The sequence below is a fragment of the Herpailurus yagouaroundi genome, unplaced genomic scaffold (genome assembly GCF_014898765.1).
Source record: "Herpailurus yagouaroundi ecotype Mexico unplaced genomic scaffold, PumYag 221, whole genome shotgun sequence".
Classification (NCBI taxonomy): domain Eukaryota; kingdom Metazoa; phylum Chordata; class Mammalia; order Carnivora; family Felidae; genus Herpailurus; species Herpailurus yagouaroundi.
Genome location: NW_024412452.1, coordinates 10,238,690 through 10,265,528, shown reverse-complemented (window position 1 = coordinate 10,265,528; position 26,839 = coordinate 10,238,690). Strand labels below are relative to the sequence as shown.

The 26,839-nt window shown below is 42.6% G+C and overlaps 1 protein-coding gene across 2 annotated transcripts; it reads left to right on the top strand.

The window, feature by feature from the left end:
* Window positions 1–264: 264 nt before the first annotated feature.
* Window positions 265–25,221, top strand: STAMBP (STAM binding protein). Of its 2 annotated transcripts, none has more exons than XM_040458508.1 (10): window positions 265–354; window positions 2,197–2,414; window positions 12,062–12,137; window positions 12,424–12,519; window positions 13,591–13,957; window positions 16,519–16,643; window positions 17,522–17,659; window positions 22,445–22,557; window positions 23,097–23,196; window positions 24,561–25,221. In XM_040458508.1, exons 1-10 carry the CDS (start codon window positions 274–276, stop codon window positions 24,615–24,617), a joined length of 1,371 nt encoding a protein of 456 aa, XP_040314442.1. In that variant the 5' UTR covers window positions 265–273; the 3' UTR covers window positions 24,618–25,221. The 2 variants fall into 2 exon arrangements, with proteins under 2 accessions (XP_040314442.1, XP_040314444.1); XM_040458510.1 differs by lacking the exon at window positions 265–354 and adding an exon at window positions 358–428.
* Window positions 25,222–26,839: the final 1,618 nt, after the last annotated feature.

Genomic DNA, 26,839 nt, shown 5'->3' with positions numbered 1-26,839 from the left:
CCTCCTTGAATGTTGATTTGTGAATTTGTGCGAGTGTGGTATAGGGGCTATCTGGCAGGAAACTCGATCCCAAATCATTTTGATTCTAAAAACATAAGTTATCTTGGCCATTGGTTCCTTTAATTACTTGGCTTTCCCTTTCTTCCTTGTTGCTTTTCCTTTACCAAGATGGCCGACGTGGAGCCCTCTTCTCATTGGTCGTATTTTCGCAGGTGGCGGTTCTAGCCCCGCCCACCAGCTCGCCGCCCTGGATCCGGTGTTCCTGAGAGTATAATGAGTAGATCAGAGGGAGTGGGAGGGGCGGGCGCCGGATGTGACGTTTCCGGAAGCTCCGAGTCTCGTCCGCGGGGACAGGTGGGGAAGGGTCCTGGGAATGGGGTGGGGTTGGGCCACTGAGCTTGTTCGGACTCTGAAAGGGAACGGCCGCCGTGAGTGTGGGGCCTGCAGCCTTCTCCCCCCGCGCCCTCTGCCCGGTCCGCCGCGCGCGAGGCCACTGATGGCTTCTGTCCCAGCCAGGCCCAGTGCATCCCCGCCTGCCGCGCTCAAAAGACCCGAAAACCTTGGATAATTTTGCCCTGGGTTGGCAGCTTGGGTTTGAGGGCCTTCAAGAAGGGGGCCTCAAGCAGGTGTCAGGAGGTCCCTCTTTACTGAATACACCATCTCTGCGCACTCCTGCTACTTCCCTAGACCTCCTCCTCTCTTCCCCCTTGTTTGCGGGTGCCGCATCTCCTCTTTGGAGGGTTGCTCAGCCTTGTAGTACTGCTGGCCTCGGGAGGGGGTTCCATCCGCCTAAAGAACCTCTTCTCAAAGCTACTGAGGCGCAACAAGCATCCTCTGCTTCAGTTAGTTTTAATGGGCTCTGGACTGAGTTTACTAATGAGGCAACCTAGGAAAGTTTTAGCAGCTTTCTGAGCCTCTAAAAAGGCTTTGGGGAGATGGAATGCCTCTGCATCCTTGGTCGTCCGCACAGCTTTTGGACTACTCGTAAGGGTGTCTAGATAGGAAGCTTCGGGGAAGTGTGACCTAGAGATAGAATTGGCCAAGAGAGACCTCTTGGGGAGGGACTGGAGTGGAAAACAGAAAAGCAGTGGCTAGACAAATGAAACAAATGTGTGGATTTCTGGACAGAATCCAGGACAGAATCCTGACTGGAGGAAAAAGATCTCTGTTGGGAAGGAGCAAATTTAAGATCGAAGACAAAATGGGTTACAGTAGACTTAGGGCCTTGAATTCTAGTATATACAGTTTGTATATACCAGAACGTGCTGGCTAGGGTGTGCTGTAACTCAATGTGTAACAAATACCCAGATTCTTTTTGAAAATGGTGGTAGAGTGTTATCTGATTGGAAGTTGGAATCTGATTCTAACAGCAGAGTATCTAGAAAGATTGTAGAATTACTGCGGTTTGAAACACAGGAAGGGAAAACTCTTAGGGTTTTTGTTGGTTTGTTTTTTGCATTCCCAGTTACCTTTGTGCCTGTTTGTTGTTTGAAGAATGCTTAGTCTTTGAAGATAGATTTGAGTAAATTGTTTTGTTTTGTTTTGTTTTGTTTAGATCTAAATTCCTTACCCTGATGTGATGGATGATGTTGTGGATTGACTGGAATAGTGGTTTAGTGAGCAGAACTAGGATTGTGAGCATTTGTTCCCAGACCAGTTCCCCTCACCTTGTATTCAGATGTGAAAAAGTACACCATAGAAAAATGTCAGTTACTCTCATTAAATACAAATGATCAAAGTTGAAATCAGTTAAAAATCTTTATGAAAGTTCATTGAGCATACAATGTCAGGTACTGGAGTAGATGGAAATGGGTAGCTGGTAGGAGAAATAATGCCAAAAATATAAGATACCATCCTTCCTTTTATGGCAGGGCCACCTAATGGTAGAGAGAATGATTAACTTGAAGAGTAGAGCCGAACACCCATTATAGTTTACTCCCTGTACCACGTAATTATGGCACAGAGATTGTAGGCTTTTGAGTCTGCCAATACTTCTGTCATTGTGATGACATTGTGGGCTTCCTTGAGGGTCTCAGCTTTCCTGTAGGAAGGAGACTTTCTTTGATACAAGCCACAGCATATGGTATTTTTCTCTTAATTTCTTCATAAGGTAGAAGTTTGTGGGATAACCAGTTACTGTGTACTAGGCCGTGATGGGGACCATGGTGCTGATGCCACCTGTTTTTTCTGTCTCAGAACTTCTTGGTCCTGATGTCTGACCATGGAGACGTGAGCCTTCCGCCCGAAGACCGGGTGAGGGCTCTCTCCCAGATGGGTAGTGCAGTGGAGATAAATGAAGACATTCCACCCCGACGGTACTTCCGCTCTGGAGTCGAGATTATCCGAATGGCATCCATTTACTCTGAGGAAGGCAACATTGAACATGCCTTCATCCTCTATAACAAGTATATCACGTAAGACACCTCCAGGTTCCTTTTTCTTTTCCGGTGACTGATGCCTCACTCATTCTGCTCATGTGCTCATTTATTCTGCCCAGAATTGCTAAAAGTAGAGAACTTTACAACATCATTAGCATTAATCATTTTTGCAGGCAGCTCCTACATACCGACTGTCCTTGACATAAAGAGTCATGAGTACTGAAAGTGTTATTTTCATGACTCAGTGATTTCATGAGTAAGAGACCTAGCTTTTCTGGCCTGTGCCCACATGGCCCAGCTGTTAGACAAGGGAGATGATGGTTAAACTACACATGTTTTGTATTGATGAGTGTTTTTCCTGTCCTCTATTGAGGCAGCTAATCATAGCATTATTGCTGAGGGGTAGCAGAGCCAAAATTCCTCACCTCTACTTATTTTGTCACAAATTGAGTGATTCAGGAAAAAGGTTTTTCTTCTTAACCTTTATTATAGTCACGCAAATCATCAAGTAAGTATTGACCGCCTACAGTTCATGTGACTCATCATAAGACCTTTCCCTTGAGGTACTTAGCTTCTTAGGGTAGGCAGCATAAATAGATGTCAGTATAATTAACAGGGACAACTTCTAAATCCCCAGTGATAATGAAATGATGTGTAATTTAGGAAGGGAATACTGTTAAAGGATCTCATTTATAATCTCTGGTCTTGTTCTTTTATAATAATACCAAGGCCTTTAAAAAAATAATAACTATAATGTGTGTGTATGGCTCTTCGTAGTTCCTAAGGTATTTCACCTGCATTATTCCATTTGATCTTCATAGCTGTGTGTGCATTGAAAGGATACATTGTCCTTCCATTCTACATGTGAGGAAACATGCTCTGGGCTTAGTGATCGTCTTTGTTCCACACTTTAGAGTGACAAAACTCAGATTTCCTAACTCTTAATTCAGGATTCGGTCTACAACATAGGCCCTGTTTTTGTTTGTTTTCTTTTTGGTAATGTTCTGTGAGTTGAAGCTAGAGTTGAGACCATAGTGTTGAGCCACACTGACTACTTTTGGTTATTTTTAGGTATTTTTTGAAAAGGTAACATGTACATATGGTGGAGAATTCAGAAGGCACAAAAGGATATATATATATTTAAAAATGAAGTCTCCCGATCACTTCTCTTTTCCCCAAAATCTCAGTGCCCCTCCCCAGAGATAGTCACCCTTACTAGTTTCTTATATGTCCTCCCAAAAATAATCAATGTAATTCAATTGTATCATGTTAAGTTTTTGATCCCATACTACTCCGCAGCAGGGTTTGTCAACCTTGGTATTATTGACATCTGGGGTGGAATAGTTCTTTGTTGTGAGTACTGCCCTGTGCATTGTAGAGTGTTTAGTAGCATCCTTGGTCTCTATCCACTAGATGCCAGTAGCACCCCTCCCCCTCACTGAATTGCGGCAGCAGAAATGCCTCCAGACATTACCTGATGGTCTCTAAGAGGCAAAATTGCCCTGGTTGAGAACCAGTACTCTAAAGAAAAGTAGCACAGAAGCAGACTTCCTGGGATTCGTACTGTGATTTTAGAGTCCCTTTAGTAGAAAAGGGACTGCTGTTGTCTATTTTAAGTTTAGAAGTAGTGCCTGTGTCCTCAGAGATCGTGCAGTCCATCCATGCCATCGTGCCCTGTTGTGTGACCTCAGTGTTGATAAAGTTTCATAGAGTTATAATTGTATGTAATAATAATATATAATTATAAATTTTGCCTCTCTTTTGCTATTATGAGTTTTTTTATTCCTTGGCACAGTGGGCACAAAATTTATTTTCCCGAGAAATCTCCTTGACTACTGTCCCTTTCTTTTGCTGCTAGTAGAAATAATATTCCTGAATATTTCCAGTAATCTTGTGGAGAGTTCTTCCAGAATGAGGCCCCTGGGCACAATTCTTCAAAGAATCATAATTGAGAAAGTTAATTAGAATCACAGAATCACTCTACCAAGTATTTTCTGAAGGACCTTCTGGATTCTGTTGCCCCTTGCCCTCAGGCCATATTCATTCAACAAATGTATATTGCATACACCTGCTACCTGCTTGGCACTGCTCTAGGTCTTGGATATATAGGAAGTAAAATGGCCCCTGCCTTTACTGGTGTACCTTTCTAGTTATAGGAGAAGACAGTAAACGGGTAAGCAAATAAACGTCTAGTCTCAAAGTAGGGCAAATGCGGTGAAAGGAACAAAGAGAGTGCTGTGACAGAGAATAACCAAGGGTGTCAAATAGAGTAAGGTCTGTCTGAGAAGGTAAGATTTAAACTGAAAGTTGAGGGGCGCCTGGGTGGCGCAGTCGGTTAAGCGTCCGACTTCAGCCAGGTCACGATCTCGCGGTCCGGGAGTTCGAGCCCCGCGTCAGGCTCTGGGCTGATGGCTCAGAGCCTGGAGCCTGTTTCCGATTCTGTGTCTCCCTCTCTCTCTGCCCCTCCCCCGTTCATGCTCTGTCTCTCTCTGTCCCAAAAATAAATAAACGTTGAAAAAAAATTTTTTTTTAAAATAATAAAAAAATAAACTGAAAGTTGAAGGATGCCATAGAGTTGGTCATTCCAAGAGCATAGACCAGAGTGTTTAAAGCAGGTGTAATTGCATTCAGAAGCTCTTGGGTAGGAATTACCTTAGTGTGTTCTAAGGATTGAAAGAAGATCATCATGTTTGGAGGGTAGCAGTTGAAGGGGGAGAATAAGATGAGGCTGAGGGCAGGTGGAGCAGAATCATGCAGACCACAGTAAGGAGTTTGTATTTTATCTTGACAGCGTTAGAAAGCCATTGCAAAGTTTTAAGTTTTAAGAGAGGTTATGACCTAATCTTACTTATATTCTGAATATATAAATTGGGGCTGCCATGTTGCAAATGGTGAAGGGTGTGTTAAGAGAAGGCAGGGAGATTAGTTAGGATACTCTTAATGGCAATTCAAGAGAGAGGCTGATGGCTTGGTGGAGTGTGGCAGCATGGAAAGAAGCAGGTGGATTTGTATTCTGGAGGTAGAGTCTATGGGACTTACTGACAGTTTGGGAGGGATGATGGTATCAAGGTTGATCTCAGGTTTCTGCCATGAGTAACTTAGGATGTGCTGGCCTATTCACTGAGATGGGGAGAACGGTGTAGAAAAGGGGTTGAGTAGAGAGGATATTCAAGAATTCAGGCCTGGTTTTCTTGACATGTTAAGGTGTTAAGTTTAGGAAGTTGGATGTACCAGTCTGAAGTGAGGAGAGGTGTGGGTTGGAGATACAAACCTAGGAGTCCCCTGCATATAGACGGTTCTGAAGCCGTGAGAACCGCTGAGATCTTCTGGCATATAGGTCTTAATCTGGGGTCCTGGAACCCCACAGGGATTCAGAGGTAGAATCTGGACTCCATGAATTCGGTTGGGAAAAACTTTTCTTGTTTCCACTAACCTCTAACTAAAATTCAGCATTTCCTTCAATTTTGCACAGTAATAATAATATTCACAATGTCACCAATAGAAATCGCTATTTTTATATCACATTACAATTGATGCTGATATCTCGAAATAGCATTTAACACTTGCCACTGCTTCTGAATTACAGTACTGTTATTGAAGCCACAGTTAGAGATCCTTTTTAAAATGTATTAATAATATATTAATAAAGAAGCACATGTTACAATTTTTATATTTTGAAAACTGTATTTCAGTAGAATTGGCTTCTTTTGTAATCCTTTATGTTTTGTATTATATCTTTAAAAAATTATTCTGGGGGGTCCATGAGCTTCATCAGACGCCAGAAGGATTCCTGACACATTCAAAGATCAAGAAAGCTTAATAATAAGACTGTAGAATAGGGGCTCCTGGGTGGCTCAGTCGGTTGAGCATCTGACTTTGGCTTAGGTCACGATCTCACCACTTGTAGGTTCGAGCCCCGCGTCGGGCTCTGTGCTGACGGCTCAGAGCCTGGAGCCTGCTTTGGATTCTGTCTCTCTCTCTCTCTCTGCCCCTTCCTAGCTCATGTTCTGTCTTTCTCTCTCTCTATCTCAAAAATAAAAACATTAAAAAAATTTTTTAATAAAAATAATTAAAAAAAAAAAAGACTATAGAAGAGACCTGAGGTTGGTTGGGGAGGGAGGGCGGGCCAGCAGAAGAGACTCAAAGGGAGGTTTGAGAGGCAAGAGGAAATCCAGGAGAGAATGGTGCATTTGCAGGAGAGTGGCCAGGCTGTGTGAGAAAGGGTCAGATGGGATGGGTGAAGTTTTGGGTTTGGTGTCGTGATGTCATTAGTGATCTTGGTAAACAGTTTCACCAGAAGGACTAAGAAGACATTAGATTGGAGTGGGCTGAAGAGTCAGTGGACAATGAGAAAGTAGAGACCGTGAGTCCCGTCCAGAGGTGGGCAAATATTTTCGTAAAGGGCCAGATAGTAAATAGTTCTGGATTTGCAGGCCATTTGATCTCTGTCACAACCTCTGTCTTGTAGTGTGAAAACAACCATTAGATAACACATGCACGAATGGGTGTGGCCGTGTTCCAACGAAACTTCATTTACAGACACAGATGGCAAACCAGATTTGACCTATTAGCTGTATTTTGCCAAGCCCAGGCATAGATAACTCTTTCGAGGAGTTTGGTAGGAGGAGTGAAGTGGAAAAATGAGGAAGTAATTGAAGGGGGACAAGGAGTATGTGAATGTGTGGTGTGTATTTTAAGATGGGAGATTCTAGAGCATACTATTTGCTAATGGAAAGGAACCTGTGAAGAAGGAGAGGCTGATAGTACGGCACAGAAAGAGAGTTTAACTGTCGCAGTAAACTCTTGAATAGGCAAGCAGGGGTAGGATTAAGAGTACTTAAATTGATATTGTTCTGTGACTTGGGGTTGCTTTGAGTGACATGAATATCCATGTTAACGGCAAGATCAATATGGGGAGTCTGTCCCTGTACATGGTGCCCACTTACAGGACCATTTAATATGATGAAGTAGGCCCTGGAGGAGAGCTCAGTGAGAAGATGGCGGCATGAAGCAGCTCATTTACTTAATTTGCTAGATTCGGAGTTTAATTTGGGACTTTGTTGGATTGGCTTGACCTGAAGCGAAACTTGTAGCTACCTTCATTTTTCTTGCAGGTATCTTCAAGACCCTAATTCTGATTCTGTGAACTGACAAGCTGTAGGAGTTGCAAAAAAGTTCTGGCTTAATATTCTCAGTCTGTTTTTCCACCGCATTTTACTTGGTTAGATTCTTGTCAGTAACAGTGGCTCACTTTGGCAATTATTACTACTGAGGAGGGAGGAGGGAAGGGAGCAGGCATCTACCTCACCACTCCTCTGCCTCCCCCACTATTGCAAGTCATTGTTCTAGACCTTTTGTGGGTACTTCAATTCCGGATTTTAAAAGGCATGTTTGTTCTTTTCCCTGGGCAGTTCAGGCATCTTAATGATCTGAAGCACATTTCCCCCCCAGAGTAGGCATGCTTTGCCTTTTGCAGACCCCAGTATAGCAGGATCTTCAGCATATTAAATCAGTACATATTTTCATGATGAGCACAGACAATAATCCAGGCAGTGAATTCTTTCACAGCTTTTTATGGTCATTGACTAGGCTACACAGAAGGGAGTTACAGAGGACTTAGGCACTTCTCGTCTGCTGTGTGAGCCTCCTATAACACAGACCTGCTTTCTGAAAGTTGTCTGTCACCTGCATTGACAATGTTTTCCATTGGGATTGGGGCTTACAGACTGAAGAGGGTTTTCATCTGTGATCGTGCTCACTTTGCTCAGTAACTTCTAAGATAGGAAGAAATAAGAGGAGAGTCTTTTAGCCATCCATGTTACAGAATTTCTGCTTGGCTTTTTAAATTAGTTTTTTTCTCAAAGTATCCAGCGAGGGAACTATTAAAGCAAAAAGAAGAGTCACATCCCCCAGAGGTGACCACTGTCCTTTCTTGTGTGTCCAGGAAAATGTATATGTCTGTGCAAGCACATAGGCTCCCACGTTTATCCTTTTTTTCTTAAAGCTTGAATGAGATCATACAATATATTCTGTTCTACAGCTTGCTTTCTTAAGAGTCATATCTTTCCATACTAGGACATACTGATCCATCTCATTCTCTTCAGGGCTATTTCTTCTGCCTGGAACGGTCTTGTCCCAGGTCTCTTTATGGCCTCCTCCCTTCCAGTCCTTAATTAAATGCCATCTTCTTGGCAATGCTTTCCTTAGCTGCCCTATCTAAAATCTTACTCCTTCTCCTGTCACTTCCTATTCCCCTTCCCTATTAATGAGTTTCTCCTGGCACTGATTATATATATATTGTTTTGTTTTATTGTCTGTTCCCCCCACTATAATGCACACCCTCTGCTGGGAGGGATTTATGACTGTTCATCGCCAAATCCCCAGCCTTTACAGTAATGCCTGATCCCATAGTAGATGCTCAGTAAATATCTGTTGAATGAATGAGTGAATGATTATGTTGTTTTTCACATTTGAGTGCAGCATAATTTATTAAATATTCCCCTATTGATGGGCATTTAAGTTTTCATTTAAGTTTTTCTCTACTTTTATGACCAGTGCTATATTGAATAGTCTTATATCTTTGTACTGTTGTGTACGATAAATTCTTAGAGGTGGAATTGTGAGTTTAAAGGATATACAAATTTTAAAATTTGAATAGTTGTCTCCCCTCCCCACCCCCAAGAAAATTACAGTCCTGTGATAATACAGCGTATTATCAAATTACAGCCCTGTTAAGGGTGTCTAAGGACACCCATTTCCCAACACCCTGTGTATACTGGTTATAATCAACCTTTAAGCCATTGCCAATCTGATATATGGAAATGGTACCTCATCTTAATTTGAATTTCTTTCATTATAAGTAAAGTTGAATACCATTTCATATACTTACCTTTTGTGTTTCCTTTTCTGCATATCTCTTTTTATCCCCATCGTCCTAATAGTTTGCTTTGCTTGTGTTTTTGCCAACACATCTTTGCTTTGGTACGTTTCCCTTTCTAGGCTGCAACCAGATCTAACCCAGAGAACAGTATACCTCTGGGCCACAGGTATTCTACACCTAGAACACTTCTAGCCCTGGTGTTCACATCTTCATCTGTTCTTCTTGCTCGCAAGTTTTGTTTATTTATTAGTGAAAAACAATCATATAGCATACAGAGCAATCATAGTAGATGTTGGCTAGGTTCAAGGCACTGTGCTCAGCACTTTTTTTTTTTAATCTCTTTAAGTGTCACAGCAACCCTATCAGGTAGTACTAGTTTGTCTCCATATATATAACTCATATGTATATATATATGTATATATATATATATACACATATACATATACATACACACACACACACACACACATACATACATACGTACATATAAAGAAGGGTAGTGAGACTGAGTAACTTGCTGGAATTCACACAGCTTGTAATGGCCAAGCCAGGATTTGAGCCCAGGCAGGCTGCGAACTAAACGCTGAGCGCTATTGACTCCTGTACAGGCAATGGGCAACGTTGCCAGTTCTGTTTTCAAGAGACCCTTCTGCCTGTATGTTCCCCATTCAGAAAATTGACTACAATTGTGGAAACAAGAGAAACGTATTCATGTACAGCTCTAGAAGTTTCATCTTTACTTATAAACTAGATTCCACTGCATGGTTCAAAATCAAAATGATAGAAAAAGGCGTATGGTGAGAGGTTTCACTCCCACTCTTGTCCCATCTGCTCTATTTCCCCTGCCGTCTACTTTCCTTAGTTTCCTGACTTACTGTGTACTTGGAAGTAAATGTATGTGTACATACACATACAGAATTTTCCCCCTTTCATACTTATAAGATAGCATACTATATGTACTTTTTTATACTTTGGGTTTTTTTACTCAGCTCCTTCAAAGGTTTTAAGACCATTTTATTCCTCAGATATTTATTGAGTGCCTCTTCATCCAGGCACTGTCCCAGCTTTAGAGGGACATGCAAAGAAGCACAAGACACAGGAATCTCTGGCCTCAGGGACTTCACAGTTCTTCAGGCTGATAGCACAAGTGAATATAAAGTGTGGTGTTTATACGACATGGTACTATATTGGCTGATTCGGGCTTTCATACAAAGCACATGTAGCCTGCTAAAGTTATGAACAGGTACCTTAGTGTTTTAGGGCCAAGGGAGAGTCATTGAATTACAGGTCTCTTGAACACAAGAACTAGTCTTACTTATCTCAACATCGTCTTCAAGACTCTATTGGTGAACAAACAAATCTGTATTTATTTTAAATACAGACTTCAAGGAAACTTTTATATCTTTTTCATGAACCCAAAGGGAAGTGTTTTAGAATCATTTTGATTTTAGAATTCATCCTTGGCTGAAGGGTCTTGTCAAATTGGATTGAGATAAAAATTTCATGTGCCTAGTATAGAACCAAGGGAGGAGGGCTCATCTAAAAAGGGTTTGCTTTGGGGTGGCTCAGTCGGTTCAGCGTCCAACTTCGGCTCAGGTCATGATCTCACAGTTCTTGAGTTCGAGTCTTGCATCAGGCTCACTGCTGTCAGCGCAGAGCCCGCTTCGGATCCTCTGTCTCCCTCTCTCTCTGCCCTTCCCCACTCTTTCTCAAAACTAACTAAATAAAAGCATTAAAATTAAAAAAAAAATAAAAGGAGTTTGCTCTCGTGGGGGTCATCTTCTTTCCCCTTACTGAGCTGTCTTCCTCTGTTTACTCCCCGTGGGCAGAAAGTAGAAAAGAGTCAGTTAGTCCCAACTCTAGTACAGTATTTTAGAACTGTGGGCAAACTCCCCTCAATTGATTTGTTTTGGGCCTTAGCTTGTATATATTACAACTTACTTCTATTAAAGACGTCTTTGTTCAGTACCCCCCCCCCCCCCCCAACAGTTCTGGACATTCCAGGACCATGTGGAGGCAGTGTGATACAGTGGTTAGAAGAGCAGACTCTGGAACTGGTCTTCTGGCTTTGGAATTCTTAATCTGCTACTTTGGGTTGTGACAAGTTGTGACAAATACTTGTTTGTGCTTTCACTGTCCCCACATAGACATCATAAATGTTAGAGATCTGTGAATATTTTTCCCACTGAGCTTTACAGCCAGGGACAAAATGTAAAGAGAAAATCTAGCCCTTATATTTCTCTAAGAACTTTTTATCAGGACCATAATGCAAATTACAACGTAACACGCACATAGTATATACATAGCACATGTACCATCTAAGCATCTTAGTGCTTAGTATGATGCAAGGAATATTCTGCTTTGAAGGAGGATGGATCCCAAAGAAAAAGAAGCCAAGGTTAAGGTCACAGGGCTAATCATAGAACATGGGTTTCCTGCCCTTGGCTGCCAAACTGTTATTTGAAGAAGAATTTGTGACAGAGGCCCTTTCCTTTGGAAGCCTGTCACTGTAATAAGAAAAGAATCTCTTTGGAGGTATATTTTTGGGCACAAGGTAGGTTTGCTTTTCTCCCCTCATCGTTTTAGTTGTGGGAGTCTAGTGCTTCCTGTGCACCTAATTTGGGAGAGGAGGGAAACATAGGGTTGGAGGTGGGTGGGGAACATGGTCACTGGGTGTGTATTATCCCTCCCCTGAATGTCTGGAAACCCGTCTTGCAGTGGGTGCAAGACAAGGGAGTCACCTTGCTTCAGAGTCTGTTGGGCATTTTCTTTGCATGATAATCATTCTGATCTGTTCCTTTAGGCTCTTTATTGAGAAACTACCAAAGCATCGGGATTACAAATTGGCTGTTATTCCTGAAAAGAAAGACACAGTAAAGGTGGGTCTTCACTCTCACTGTTGCCCATCTAAAAGCTTCAAAGCAGCACAGACTAACTTCAAGGTAAAAGTAGTGGTGTCCGCATCTGAGCATCAAATCCGCCAACGGGAAATAAGGCCATTTCACCAGATCAGTTGTGAAGTAGCAGGTATGGGACAGTAGGGGGTATTTTGCATTGTTTTTGGAAACGTTGTTGCCATTGCCAAGTTGTCTTAAGTCACTTTACTTCTCTACTTCATTAGCTAGGAATTATCCTAATTCTCAGTTTTTGATTTTTGTGTCTCAGAAGTTAAAGGAGATTGCATTTCCCAAAGCAGAAGAGCTGAAGGCAGAGCTACTGAAACGATATACCAAAGAATATACAGAATATAATGAAGAAAAGGTAAGTATATAATAAAAAGGAAATTATTTTGCTTTCTTAGGCTGTGCCCTAGGATTGCAATACGATATTTTAACAGGTCTTGTGATTTTAGTGTCATAGTTTATTTTTTTCAGCAAAGGCAAGAAACTCAAAAGAGTAGAACACAAGTGTTTAGGCTGAGGATTCTAACATATTTAGCCTGCTTGTCCTGGAGGGTGATTAGAGGGACAGAAAATCTGTTGCTTATGTGCTATATCTAGAGGGAGAACCTAAGAGCAGTGAAACATTTCACCGAAACGTAAGTTTTTAGATCAGTGAATTTTGGGGTATTGATTCACATTTGGTTATACCTGTTTATAATACTTGTTTTTCAAGCTATTTTCAAATGCTTCTTGTTAGGAAGAGTTAGTTAGAGCACGTGGAGAAACTCCCAAGGCACTGCCTGTGGTCTGTGTCAGATGTGAAATTCACACTGCCGGCAACTCCAGATTATTTTGTAGCGCCCTGCTGAGCCCTGTTCTGGACTCTGATGTTGAAAATCAGCAGAGAGGTAAACAGCTATGAGGCATATATTTCTAAGGTACCGAGTGAGTGAAAACCTTAATGAGGGTGATTGTTACTTGATGTTTCTTGTTAGTTTAAAATGTCACTTCATACTGAGCTAGTCACCAGCTAAATTTTGGAGGCTTCCTTTTGGGTTAAAATTCTGTAAAGACCCCCTTCGGATACAGAATGTATACATGGTAGAGTTAGAGAATAAAACTGTGTCTGATACAGATTATGCAGCGCGAACAGTAAGTTGCATCAAGATTTCAGTTAAGAAGAAAATGTCTTAGTAAGAGCCATTGGGGAAGGGTACTGAGGGGGTCGGGACCGTCACTGTCCTTGAAGAGTAGGTCTGCCGTGGCCTGGTAGACACAAGCGGTGACCACTTGGGCAGACATGAGCTGCCGAGGGAGGCACAGATTCCGTGTTGGGAAATTGGGCCAGAGGAGGGGCACGCTTTAGGAAATCCCTGCCGCAAAGCCTTGTCCCCCCGAGATGTGAAGTCACCCAGGTGTCAGTTGTTAAGCCTAACTCCTTTCTTTGCAGAAGAGGGAAGCGGAAGAGCTTGCCCGGAATGTGGCCATCCAGCAGGAGCTGGAGAAGGAGAGGCAGAGGGTGGCACAGCAGAAACAGCAGCAGTTGGAGCAGGAGCAGTTCCATGCCTTTGAGGAGATGATCCGGAACCAGGAGCTGGAAAAGGAGCGACTGAAAATCGTGCAGGAATTTGGGAAGGTGGACCCTGGCCTAGGGGGCCCACTGGTGCCTGACTTGGAGAAGCCCTCCCCAGATGCGTTCCCCGCTGTACCTGCCACGTCCACACAGCCTGCGGACTGTAATACGGCGGGAAGGCCTGCCAAGCCACCCGTGGTGGACAGGTCCTTGAAACCTGGAGCGTTGAGCAACTCAGAAAGTAGTGAGTCCACTTGTTCATGCCCTCTTCCATCTCAGGGGCAGCCAAACAGAGTGTCATTCTGAGGGGGTTGCCTAAGATTACCTCCATTATCCCACTCATCAGGCTCTGGTCACAGAAGCCCCTTTGATCGGTATTGCCATACTGTGTCCTGTCACGCTGGCCATAGTATGAAAGTGGCCTTTGCTTAAGCCGTGTAACTTACCTGGCCCCAGGTCGATATTCGGAAGAGCTCACAATGTCCTTGAAAGTCAGACCCTCAGCTTTTAAGGATTATATAGAGACTCGAAATGTTCAGTGAACCAGAGACCACTGTTGGTTCTCTGGAAGGGAAATTTCACAGCGCCACTTTACAATTCAGCAGTTGGCCTTTAAAAAGTGAAAAAGGGTTACCGAATGCTGTTTGCCCTGGAAGTGTTCCCAATCCTTAAGGAGCTTGGTCATGGTAAATACTATATGTAGTCAGTGATAATTCAGTCTAGTCATAACAGCTATTAGCAGTCTTTCCTCCTCTCGCCAAAGCTTGCCTATCTGAGAAAATAACAATAGTGGCAAAATGATGATTATACCTTGATTATTAGAATAGATCTTTTGGGGAAGGAATTTCAAATATCACATGAGGAAGTCAGCGTTGCAGAGGATCCACTTCAAAGGGCAATGTGAGAGTGGGCAAGGGATGCCAGACCCCAAAGCCTGGCCTTTAGGTTTCTCCCCACATACTTGGCAGGCTAATCTCCCACCACTGCCTGTTCCTTCACATGTATTCCGTGCTCCAGTCAGATTGGACTCTCGTGTTCCCGGAGCAGCCCCTGGACTAGCTTATCCAAAGAGGTGTGTTAATATTTGCCCTGAACCTAAAATCTCCTTTCTCTATTTCTGCCTTCCTTGCTCATCTTAAAGTTTTGCCAGGTCTCCTTCCCTTCAATCAGATTGATTCTGTTCTTGAAACTCTCAGGGCTCTTATTATCTGTAATGCAGTTGACATCATTTACCTGATAGTGTAGTCATTTGTCAGTAACTAGATTTTAACTTTTTACTGGTTGGGGCTTGAGTCTTATTCATATTTGTGTTCCCTGGAGGTTAAGCACAGTGTATGCACTGGAATGCACTCAGGAAGTGATTATGGAATTGAAAGGAAAGGACTGTGCCAAGCCTTAATTCAGAATCCTCAGATATTGTCATCAGACTATCATGTGACTGTGTGGTCCCTGGTTTGTTACCTCTCCAGCAATTCAGAGCTCGCTGTTGAATGTGCAGAAACAGAACATCCTTTTGCACTTAAAAATTTTTTTTTTTGTAATCTTTATTTATTTTTGAGAGAGAGATGGAATGCGAATGGAGGAGGAACAGAGAGAGAGGGAGACACAGAATCCGAAGCAGGCTTCAGGCTCTGAGCTGTCAGCACAAAGCCTGACACAGGGCTCGAACCCATGAATGGTGAGATCGTGACCTGAGCTGAAGTCGGACGCTTAACCGACTGAGCCACCCAGGCACCCCATGTACTTTTTGTTTTTTTTTTTAAATGAAAAGTGACCATGAAAAGCACCCTAATTTGAGCCTGTGGGCTCTCTCTCAGGGCTTTTCCGTGGTGTCCAGGGACTGGGCCTATCCTTGGCATTCTGAACCAGGCTTATAAGCTGCTCTGTGCATTCATGCCTCTTTTGAGGACCAGAATGTGTTTTTCGTGGTTTTGTTTTGGCACTTTAGTGTTCTTCTAAATGAATAGATTCAGCATTAGGTAGTTATCCAAAGTATTTTCTGTTACCCAGGATATCTCTGGTGTATTTCTTTATAAGTCGTACTCTCCAATATTCTTATCTGAGATAAAAGACTTAAAATAAAAATAAAAGCTCAGTGGAGTGAGGAGGTTATTTTTTTTGTCCTCTGTGTTAGACTGTGACAGAGAATTCCTGGATAGCTCAGGAACTTGTTTGTTTTCTTTTGTTTTTCAGTTTTTGTTTTAGTTTTAAGTAGGCTCCACACCCAGCATGGAGCCCAATGTGGGGATAGAACTCATCACCCTGAGATCAAGACCTGAGCTGAGATCAAGTGTCAGATGCTTAACTGACCAAGCCACCTAGGCACCCCAAGAACTTGTTTTAAGTAGTAGGTTACCCTCATCTTGAGTGATTAAAGCCTGTTTTCTTTTTTTTTTTTTTTTTAATTTATTTTTGGGACAGAGAGAGACAGAGCATGAATGGGGGAGGGGCAGAGAGAGAGGGAGACACAGAATCGGAAACAGGCTCCAGGCTCTGAGCCATCAGCCCAGAGCCCGACGCGGGGCTCGAACTCACGGACCGCGAGATCATGACCTGGCTGAAGTCGGACGCTTAACCGACTGCGCCACCCAGGCGCCCCAAAGCCTGTTTTCTTAAAGTAATGTACTTGCAATGGCTGTGCCCACAACCCTCTTCCTTCTGTCGTTAGGCTGAGATCCCCACTCACTGCCCATAGTTCGAGGAACCCCAGTGATTTGGCTTTGCCCTCCCAGGACTGCCTACTCTGGGGCCTGCTTGGGAAGCCTCTCCCTGTGGTCTTACACTTTTCTCCTTTCTCCATTACAGCTCCTACAATCGACGGACTGCGCCATGTGGTGGTGCCTGGGAGGCTCTGCCCGCAGTTCCTCCAGTTAGCCAGTGCCAACACTGCCCGGGGAGTAGAGACATGTGGAATTCTCTGTGGAAAACTGGTAAAAAACAAACGCTTTCCTGAGCTGAGCCTGTTTCTTCCCCCTTGGCCTCCTGTGACTCTGAGAGAAGATATCCAGGGTCAGTTACTCTTTACAACGATCCCTCTGCAGAAGGAACCATGGATAGCATAATGCAGTGTTACTTTGGATTTGGTGACCTTGCATTTCATTGATTTCTTCAGTCCCTTGAATCGAACTGATTATTTTAATTCTAGTAGTAAGAAATAGCTAATTCTAAACTTGGGAGACCAAGAGTCAGTGTTACCTATATATCAGTTTCTGAGTACCTGCTTTATGGTAGGCCTGGGAATATAACATATGTAAGGCTATGAGCCCAGCATGCGTCCACAAAACCTACCAAAGCATTTTGGAGCAATGGGAACTACACCCCCGAAGAGAAATAGCACGCTGAATGGTATACGCAGTAGAGCACTAGGAGTTGGGAGGAAGGAAAGATCACTGAATAGAGGCACTTGAAGAACCCATTACTAACTACTGAATGAATAAATGAGTGAAGGCAATAGACTAACACTGAGCCTTTGAGGATGAGAAGGACTAAGAGAAACAGTAAGAGGGAAGCTACCCTAGACATGAGCAAAAGAAGAGAAATGGTACTATCCTGGAGCTTCTTGGGAATCACAGGCAGACACTTGTGGCTGCAGCCAGAGGCACCTGTGGCTTTGCAGAGTGCCCTTTGCAGTGCACGTGAGCAGCTAAGGTTGGGAACCGCTGAGGTGAGGGACTCAAGGAGCACGAGGACTCTTGCTGGGGTGGGAAGGGCCTTCGCTTGTATAGATGTTTAACTTGCCACAGCTGTGACCACGTGGGGTTGCACAAGTGCCAGGGAGTGGTGACAGGCTGTTTTTGTCCTTTGACAGATGAGGAATGAATTCACCATTACCCATGTTCTCATCCCCAAGCAAAGTGCCGGGTCGGATTATTGCAACACCGAGAACGAAGAAGAACTTTTCCTCATACAGGATCAGCAGGGTCTCATCACACTGGGCTGGATTCATGTAAGCAATTCCGAGCTCTCTGAGGGTTAGTCCTCTCTTCTCTCACCATGTTGTAAACACACTGCTTGTTTCTTTCTTTGAGCAAAGTGAATTGCATGCAGATTATTTAGATGAAGGTTTTTCCCTCTTTCAGATGCAGACTTGACGTTCCTAGCATACTTGACTGCTTCCACTCCAGTATTGATTTCTGGGAACTACTTAGGGTTTTTTCATTTTCTTCATTTTAAAAAAATGGTTTAATGAAAATGAACTTCTTTCCCTAAAGTCCCAGTTTCCTTGTGAGTGTGAATGGTGATAAAATGCTGGCCTAGAGTATATGTGGATATTGACTGTGGAGGTTCTGCCTACTTCATACAAATGGTGTTCCTGAAAATATCCTGAAAATATTTTAATGAACCAAGGAAGTTAATTAATTCAAATGCTTGCATTTGGTCTTTGTTAAAGCATAAAGCAGCATACACCTTTATGTAAACCAGTAGGGTCCTTAATATAGTGGATTTTCAAGTGTCTTCTGTAGCCTTCTGGTGATATTTAGGTAAAAGGTAATTCTATCCCTAAAGAGTATTTCTGCATTTTCCTTCCTATTCCTTTTCAGCCGGTCACTCCACAAACCAAGCTACTTTTCGTGTTGTGTGATAGGCTTACATACAAGCAAGTCAGCTCGTTTCTGGATTTGGGGAGATTACACATACCTGTATGTTACAATTTGGGAAATACTGACCTGGGAGGCAGTCCCATGAGCCTGTGTCCTTTCTCCATTCTGTGACATTAGTATTTGCCTTCTATTGTGTATCTTCCATTATAGTATATGGGAAGTAGAGAACTTTTTTCTTATCTGCTGGGGGATACAAATTTGAGAAAGACATGACTTTAGTCTCATAAAGTAGATTAGACAAAGAGACAAGTAGTAAGTCTTCCCGGGAGGCAGAATGTGCCAAGTGCCTCGAGAAGTACAAACAGCACAATCAAATCGAGGAGGGAAGGACTGCACCTGGCAGGATTTACTAAGATTTTGACAAGATAGGCTAAGGGAGAATTCCATATGCAGGGGGCAGCACTGGAATAAGCAGACTGTGTTCCTAAGACGTTGAGGTCCAGTTTGGGGTTTATGTCAGGAATCGTAGTAGATAAATAGGCTTTAATGTGATACATTGGAGCAGTGTTCTTGGGGGGAGGATCTTGGGTGGATAGGCAGAATAGTTCTGCTTTTTAGTAAGTGGGGAACTTTTAAAGGTTTTTGAGTAGAGCAATGAATGATATGATCAAAGCCATTCTTTAGTATATCTAACATAAAGGCAGTTTTAAAGTAGGTCGAGGCAGGGAGATCATTTAAGAGGTTAGCGTGCTGATAAAATCTAATGATGAGAGCTAGGGTGATGGCATTGAATTTGGGAAGGAGATGAATGTTGAATTTCAGAGGATGTGGGGAATGAGTGAGAGGATGATGAGTAAAAGCCAGTGATGACAGAGAGCAGGCCTGACTCACAGGGCTGGCAATGATTATCCCATAAGCAGAAACAGGGGCTCCAGGAGGATAGCTTACTTTGGAAGCAGGGCTAATTGTGTGTTCAGTTCTGAGCATGTTGAATTTAAAGTGTACGTGAGACATTTTGTCAGTGGAGGTGGTTATCAGGCAGTTGGCAGTGTGGCTGGCGCCGGGGGGCAGGGTCAAGGTGGGAAAGAGATCTGGGAGACCTCTGCATAGAGCCGACCCGAGAAGCCTTGGCACTGGAGAAGAATGGAGAGCAAGCTTGGGGGCAGGCCACCCAGGGGAGCGCAGGGAATAGTTGGTAATGAAGCAAAGAGGCGTGAGAGCAGGGCAAGGACAGTGTAAAGGCACAGAGCCAGAGGAGGAAGAGCACTGCAAACGTTTAAGAAGTAATGGGGATCAAGGATGTGGTCATGGTGAGACGGGCACTACTTTTTTTTTAAGATTTTATTTTTATGTAATCTCTAACGCCCAACATGGGGCTTGAACCCACAACTCTGAGATCAAAAGTCACGTGCTCTGCCAACTGCGCTAGCCAGGCACCCCTACACACCAATTTTTTGAAGAGTTTAGCTCACGGGGAAAGGAAGAAAATGGGATGGTGGCTTAAGGAGTACCCAGGTTGAGAGAATATTTGCTTGATTTATGGTTTAGCATAAAGGTTTGAACATGTGTTTTGTTTTGATTTTGTTTTTTTGAAACCTTTGTATTTGAAATATATAAGAAAGTACATAAGGGTAAATGGATATTTCAGTGAATCATGAAACAAAACATCTGTGTACGTGCATGACGCAGGTCAAGAGATAGAACATTGTGAGAGGCATGGTCCCACCCCCATGCTCTTGCCCTGTCCGCTTCCCCTCTGATACAGGCAGTCTCTCTCCTGACTTTTCCAGAAGTCCTCTGCTTTCTTTATAGTTTTACTACCCTAAATGCATATCCCTGAACTCAACAGTTTAGTTTTGCCTGGTTTTGAGCTTTATATAAATAGAATTATATGATACATATTCTTCTGTATCTGGCTTCTTTTGCTCAACATTTTTAAGGTTTACTTACATTCTTGTATGTAGTTGTTTCAATATGTTTGTACACCCAGTGAGCCAGCAGAGCTTAGTGGAGCATAGTGGAGCCAGCAGAGGAGATGTAAAGGGGCAGAGACAAGGGAATGCGGAGGTAGGAAAGTATTAAATCAAAAGTACAAAAAGGGGGCTCATCTTCATATGGGGGAGAAAACACTCATCCCTCTGAGACAGAATTGAAGGAAGAAAGAAAGATACAGAGATTTTGGAGGTCTGTTTGGAGGGGTTGATGGAATTCCTTTCACTCAACAGTGTTGCAGTCTAGATTCACTGCCTGGCAGGAGGGAGACGGGTGGTTTTAGGAACTGGAGGAGATGGGGGAAAGTTTGGAATAATCACGGTTTAGACTGCAGGTAGAATTCAGCCGCAAATGAATAAAAGGATTTCTAAATCAGGGTTCAGCTAGGAACAAATTTAGAGCTGATGTTTATAGTATTTCAGCTCTTTTCCCCTATGATAATTTCTGTGCCATTCCTTCCTAACTGGAGATTAAAAACAAACAAACAAGCAGGCTGTAAGGTTTGCTCAGATCTTAAAATTGGCAAGAGAATTATGCAGAAGATCAGTTCTTCCTTCTCCACTTTGCCAGCTGTAAAATCAGGTTCCCGGGTCAAAAAGTTTGTATGGTCATGTATTGATCACCAACTACTGTGTGAGCCTCCAGTCCAGTATTTGGGAGACTCCTTCATCTGGCTTCAGCCCTGCCTTAGCTCGTATCCCTGTCCTATGGCTGCTCTGCTCCCATCCAGGCACCGAGGCTGCCCCCAGCATCTGCTGTTCTTGTTCATTTCTGCCCCCTTGGTTTATTGTTTTCTCTTCATAAAAATGCCTTCCTCTGTCTCCAGCATGATGGACAAAACTATTTTTTTCAAGAAATCCAATTGTTAAGGGAAGGAGAAAGAGAAAGCACAATAGAGGGGAATAGAGACTCAAGACAGGGTTTTTTGATTTAGTTTAACAATTATTTATTGAGCTCCTATGTATCCCTATATTGTCTTTCTACTTTAGATCAGAGGCCTGGATCAGCTTGTTCCATGGCCTCGTTTGTTCCCAGTTAAAATTCTTTGTTCTAACTGTGGGATGAAAGGTGTTGGCACAGGCCTTTTGTCCCCAGCAGTCTGTAGGATCATATTATTAGGTAGAAACTATTTTTCCTTTGTAGTCACCAAAGTTCTTACCTGCCCGATGAGGATCTGCGTGTGGATTTGCTGTCAGCACTCAGCTAACACGTTCCTGTCCTGCAGGCCTCTTCCACAGTGAGCTGGTCACAGCATTCTGTGGGGTGGTGCTTCTCAGATGATGCTGCACATAAGAATCATTGAATGGCTTTTTTAAATTTCAGGATGGCTATTTCTAGGGGTGGGGCACAGGAGCCTGTGCTTTTGACAGGCTCCTCAGGAGCTTCATTTTGTACATGGCAGGTTTGAAAATGCTGATCAAGTACACTTATTTATTTTCTGTGCTTTCTGTCAGTGAAGGTTGGTGGTCTTTTTGAGTCATATTGGGTCGTCTTTTTCCATTCTTGTTCTCTACCGTCACACCCTTCTAAGATTAACATAAGGCATTATATGGTTATTCATTTGTAAAAAAGAATGTGTTCAATAAAACATTAAATGATTGAAAGCAATAGAAACTGAATGTACATTTCGATGGTGCTTTAACTGATTACCCTCAAATTTCAGTATCTTGGTCCTTTTCCCAAACAAGATAGGGTCCTTTGTATGATGTAACTACTATTGTCCCCTGCTTCTCCTATCCTTGGATGGTATGCTTTAGCCATAGGACAGCTTTTGTCATTGCCCGTAGAGCTCCACACTCATTCTTGACCTTTTAACACTTCTGTCTGGAAGAGGAATCATTCATCCAACTGTGGTTTGTTCAGTCCTTGACTTTTATCATTTTGAAATATTGGACAGTATATACCATCTATCCCAGAATGGATGACTCTCCATTGCCCTGAGAGCTTGTGAGGGGCCAAATAAGTCTTGATGATCAATTAGAAATTATGAATTTCCTCTCCTACTCATGTTAACCTAATATTTGTTTACAGTGCTCAAAAGTAATGAACTTCAGGCATACCCTCTTGTGGCTGCCAGTGACTTTGTACTTGTGAGGGGATGGTGGCCAGCTATTGAGAACCATTTGGGTCTGTTTCCTTTATGGGCCAGGCTTGGCTGTTTCACTCAGAGGGTCTCAGACATGTTTTTCTCTTCTCAGACTCATCCCACGCAGACCGCCTTCCTCTCCAGTGTTGACCTCCACACTCATTGTTCCTACCAGATGATGTTGCCAGAGTCAATAGCCATTGTTTGCTCCCCCAAGTTCCAGGAGTAAGTACATAGATGTGGTTCTGGGCATTACAAGGAGACAGTGGGGAAAAGCCTCCAAGGAAAAGTTCTCTATTTGGAAGACCTTGTTCTGTGTAAAGTATATAGACTGTGGTATTAACTGGCTGTTCTAAAAGGTTTCCTTTTAAGCACCATATCCGGATACTCTTACTATTCTTGTTTAAAAAGATATCAAAGCAACAATTTCAATGCTTTTCTAAGAAAAGGACATAAGAAATTTGAAGTGTTTGACTTGAAGCAATGGGAATTTCAAAAGACTGATGTCAGATAGAGAATTTAAAATCAAACAAATTATCTCAGTTAAATTCTTTTTCATTCTAAATCCTGTTATTTACTATGAATTCTCCCAGCAAAACTAGTGTGGTGGCAGTGATGAGTCATTCCCTAACTCTGATTCATTCACCAGAAAAGAGACTGTGTGCCAGCATAGTTTTGAAGCTGTCTCAAAATGAGTTCTATGTGTGTGTTTGGGACTGGGTAGACACCTTTGCTTGATTTGGGCCTGCTTGTTCTTATTGCAGAACTGGATTCTTTAAACTAACTGACCATGGACTAGAGGAGATTTCCTCCTGTCGCCAGAAAGGATTTCATCCACACAGCAAGGATCCACCTCTCTTCTGCGTATGTATCTGTGTAGAAGAAATCAGGGCTGTGCTTCAAGCAGGGAGGACGGTCAGAGCTGATGAGGTGCATTGTCTTTTCTGACCCACATAGAAGATTAGCCTCGTCACTTATCTTTTCAAATCTTCCCAATAAGGACATACATGGGAAGCAGTGTGGGATAGCAGTGGATTTGAGTCGTAGCTCTGCCATCGAAGGACTGTCTGACTTTGATCAGACTTCATCTTCCTGGGCCTCAGCCTCTTATCTGTAAAGGGGAATGACAGTGATGGTAATACCTACTTGATAGGGTTCTTGAGAGGATTAAATGAAGTAATATGCAGAAAACACCTGGTGCAGGAGCTGGCTTGTTAAATGTTAGGTTTTTTCCCCTTCGTCAACACCAGTTGCTAAGCCTGTACTTCAATAAGGGATTTGAATTCAAAGGAAAAAAGCCATTTAAGATAGGTAGAATATATTTGATTTTGCCATTTTGCTTAAATAATAGGGATTTTTATGACCTTTCTAGGAAGCTTGTTTTCCTAAGTTGTATTTTGTGAATAAAAAGTTTCAGTTGCTGTTAGAGCAGTATGTTTCAATTTGCCCCTCAAATCTAATGTGATAGGCTGCTTCACTCCTTGCTGGCTGAGGGGTGTTATTTCTTTTGGGTTCATTAAAAAGTGACCAGTATGGAAAAGGGACTCAGAACCTTGTCACATAAAAGGAACTGGGGATGTTTAGAAGTGAAACCTCAGGGAGGCTCTGAAAACCGGCTTTAAGTTTCAGAAGAATTGTTGTGTAGAAAGGTATCGAGTGCATTTCTTAGGACTCCCAGAACTAAAACTAAGACCTCGTGGAATGAGTTTTCAGCTGAGCATGAGAAAGCACTTTCTGACAGATCTGTTGAAAAATAGGTCAGTCTGCCTTAGAATGTAATAAGTGTCTAGGTACCAGGATGATGAAACAGAGGCTGCAAGAAAAGTGCCCAGGTTTTCTGTTATAAAGGCCTCTTTGCATGCCAAAAGTAAGCGTTCCCCATGTGTCAGTGGGTACGCTGTATTAGCTGGTTGACATAGTGACCCCCAAAAAACTAACGAATTCAGCAATTCTTTCAAATAAGTCTGTATTTTGTGAATGTCTCTAGAATATACATTCATTTGAAAAGTGAATGAAGATATATGGGCCCACGTTGATTCAGGCTATGTACAGGTAGGGATTAGAAAGTTACTGATTCCCAGACCCCTTACCATAACTGCCATTTAAGTAGCAGCCTGGCTTCCAGACTGGGAACCACTGGTCAGAATAAGCATGTTAAGTAAGTTTTAAACAAATGACTTCTTAGAATTTTTTAGGACTTTCTCTTTCTTTCTTTTTCCCTGTTGTAGAGCTGCAGCCACGTGACCGTTGTGGACAGAGCAGTGACCATCACAGACCTTCGATGAGAACTTGACTTGAACACCTCCCAAGAATTATAAAACCATACCAGTGTACTGTAGCCCCTTAATTTAAACTTTCCAGAAAGCTCTGAAAGCTTTTTTAGACAGAATTGAAAGTGAGTATCACCTGGGGGAAAACTGATTTTCTGTTTCTGGTTTGAAAAAAAATAATTGGCTGTATTTCTTAGGCAAGTGTGGAGAATAGCATGACCATGCTAAGACAACTTTTCAGTCTGGCTGCAATTAAAAAATTAAGTTGTTAAAATGGTGTAGTGAACACTTACATACCCTTTGTTCTAGATTCACCAGTTGTTAACATTTTTTTTCTTTTCAGCTAGCCTTCTGGTTTCTCTGCCAACTTGTTTATTGTTTACCTTTGGAATTTTTAAGGGCATCTCTGCAGAAATTTGGAAGCCATTTAGAAAATCTTTGGGTTTTTCTGTGGTTTATGACAATATTAATGAAGCTTATTACATGGATGAGGGACAGCCCACCTTGACCAGATGGTGGGGCTTGAAAACCCTGAAGAATGATTTTTGTCAGGAAGTATTGTTATTTAACAAATATTTCAGGATATTTTTTCTTCTACAATAAAATAACCATTAACTTATTTTGTGTGTGTGTGTGTGTGCTCTAGAGTGATCTGTTTGATCAAGTGTTGTCTAAACAGGCTAACTGAAAGGTCTGGTTGTTTGGGGAAAGGTGAGGGGAAAATGGAATTTGAGCTGTGCTGGTATTGAAGGTGTGTCCCAGTTCACAGTGAACTGTTGAGTGGTTTTTGTCTGCCTGTTGCATCTTCCAGGGCTGTGAAATTCTCTGTTCTTTTGGTGTTGTCTCAAGTGGGTCATCCCATTCACTTCCTCCGTATGCCCTAAAAGCTTTCAGCTAAAGATAATAGAGCCTTTGTTTGGAGTGCCAGGTTATACCAAATGAATGATTACATTCCCTTGCCACCCCACCCTACCGATTTTATGATGTTGTCTATTCTTTTCTGACTCAGGCAACATTTAGGAAGCGGTTTGAGACTGTAGTTGATTCTATATTTTCCTTTCTATGAGCTGAGCCTAGCATTGTAAGGTGGCCTAGAAATAATGGTACTGCTTGTGACCCCTCAGGTGACGGCAAGAGGGTAAATACCTTGCATAAGAGAAACATGTTTCTTTTCATATTAAAATTCTATAGGAAAAATTCTGCAAATGTATGAAGTTTGGCTTCATTTTGAAGTTTTGTGTCCTGAATATGTTAAGTTCTTTATCACTTAGGTTAGTGTCCTTGAACTTTTCCCCTGGAAGAACCAAGTCTCTATATTCTTCTTCTCTTGGGTTCTTAACTCCCAGGTATCAGAAAAATCTTTTTTCTGTAGTTCCAGTGTAAGTGGGAACATGGGGCCAAGTGAGTCTGGGAAGGAGGAAGAGTGCCTGTCCTATCACTGCCTTCCTATCCCTCCAGCGGCCCCAGAGGCAGCCCGGGCTGTTCCACCTTGCCTTAACAGTCCTGTCATTGCCCCAGTTTGGTACTTTCTCGGAAATTCATCCTTTTCTTTCCATGCTCAGGGCTTTATTGCCCCTTACTTGGACTAGTGCAATAGTAGGTTTTTACCAGGTCTCTCTTCTCTCTCTCTCTCTCTCTCTCTCTCTCACTTTTTGGTATTTCTTGACTCCAGTCTGTTCTGCCCAGTACAGTCAGGAGAAGCTTCCCATATTACAGCCATCCTCATGTTTCCTCTCTTGCTCCAAAACCTGCAATATCTTTGCATTGCCTAAGACCTAAATTTAGCCTTTACTCAGAACTTTCTGCATATGGCCACATAACGCTCTTGTCCCTGGCTACACATTCAAATACACATTAAAAAACTACTGATGCTTGTGCTCAACCCCACACCAATGAATTCCAAATCTCTGGGGTGGGGTCCCAGACAGTGTTTTTTGTTTTGTTTTTCTTTTGGTCTCTAAAGCTGCTAGGGTGCAGCCAGGGTTGAAAAGCACTGCAGGAGTCATAGTTCAGGGGCCACTATACCTAAGAATTGGGAGCTCTCTTATCCATCTCTACACTTCAAGGACATTCTACAAAAGTTTGTTGAACCAAAGTGAACTGAATATGTCATGTGTCACAACTGCATTGATCATTTACTTTTTACCAAATGGCCACTTTTCTTTTCTTTCTTTCTTTTTTTTTTTTTTTTTGCCTCTGCACCTGTGTACAAGAAATCTCAGAGGCTGCCCAGGAGT

Excerpts from the sequence above, each read along its gene's own strand:
- STAMBP (XM_040458508.1), top strand. The coding sequence starts at position 274 with ATGAGTAGATCAGAGGGAGTGGGAGGGGCGGGCGCCGGATGTGACGTT. Across the intron at positions 12,138-12,423 it reads AAAAGAAAGACACAGTAAAG|AAGTTAAAGGAGATTGCATT; the intron begins GTGGGTCTTCAC and ends TTTGTGTCTCAG. Across the intron at positions 23,197-24,560 it reads AGGATCCACCTCTCTTCTGC|AGCTGCAGCCACGTGACCGT; the intron begins GTATGTATCTGT and ends TCCCTGTTGTAG.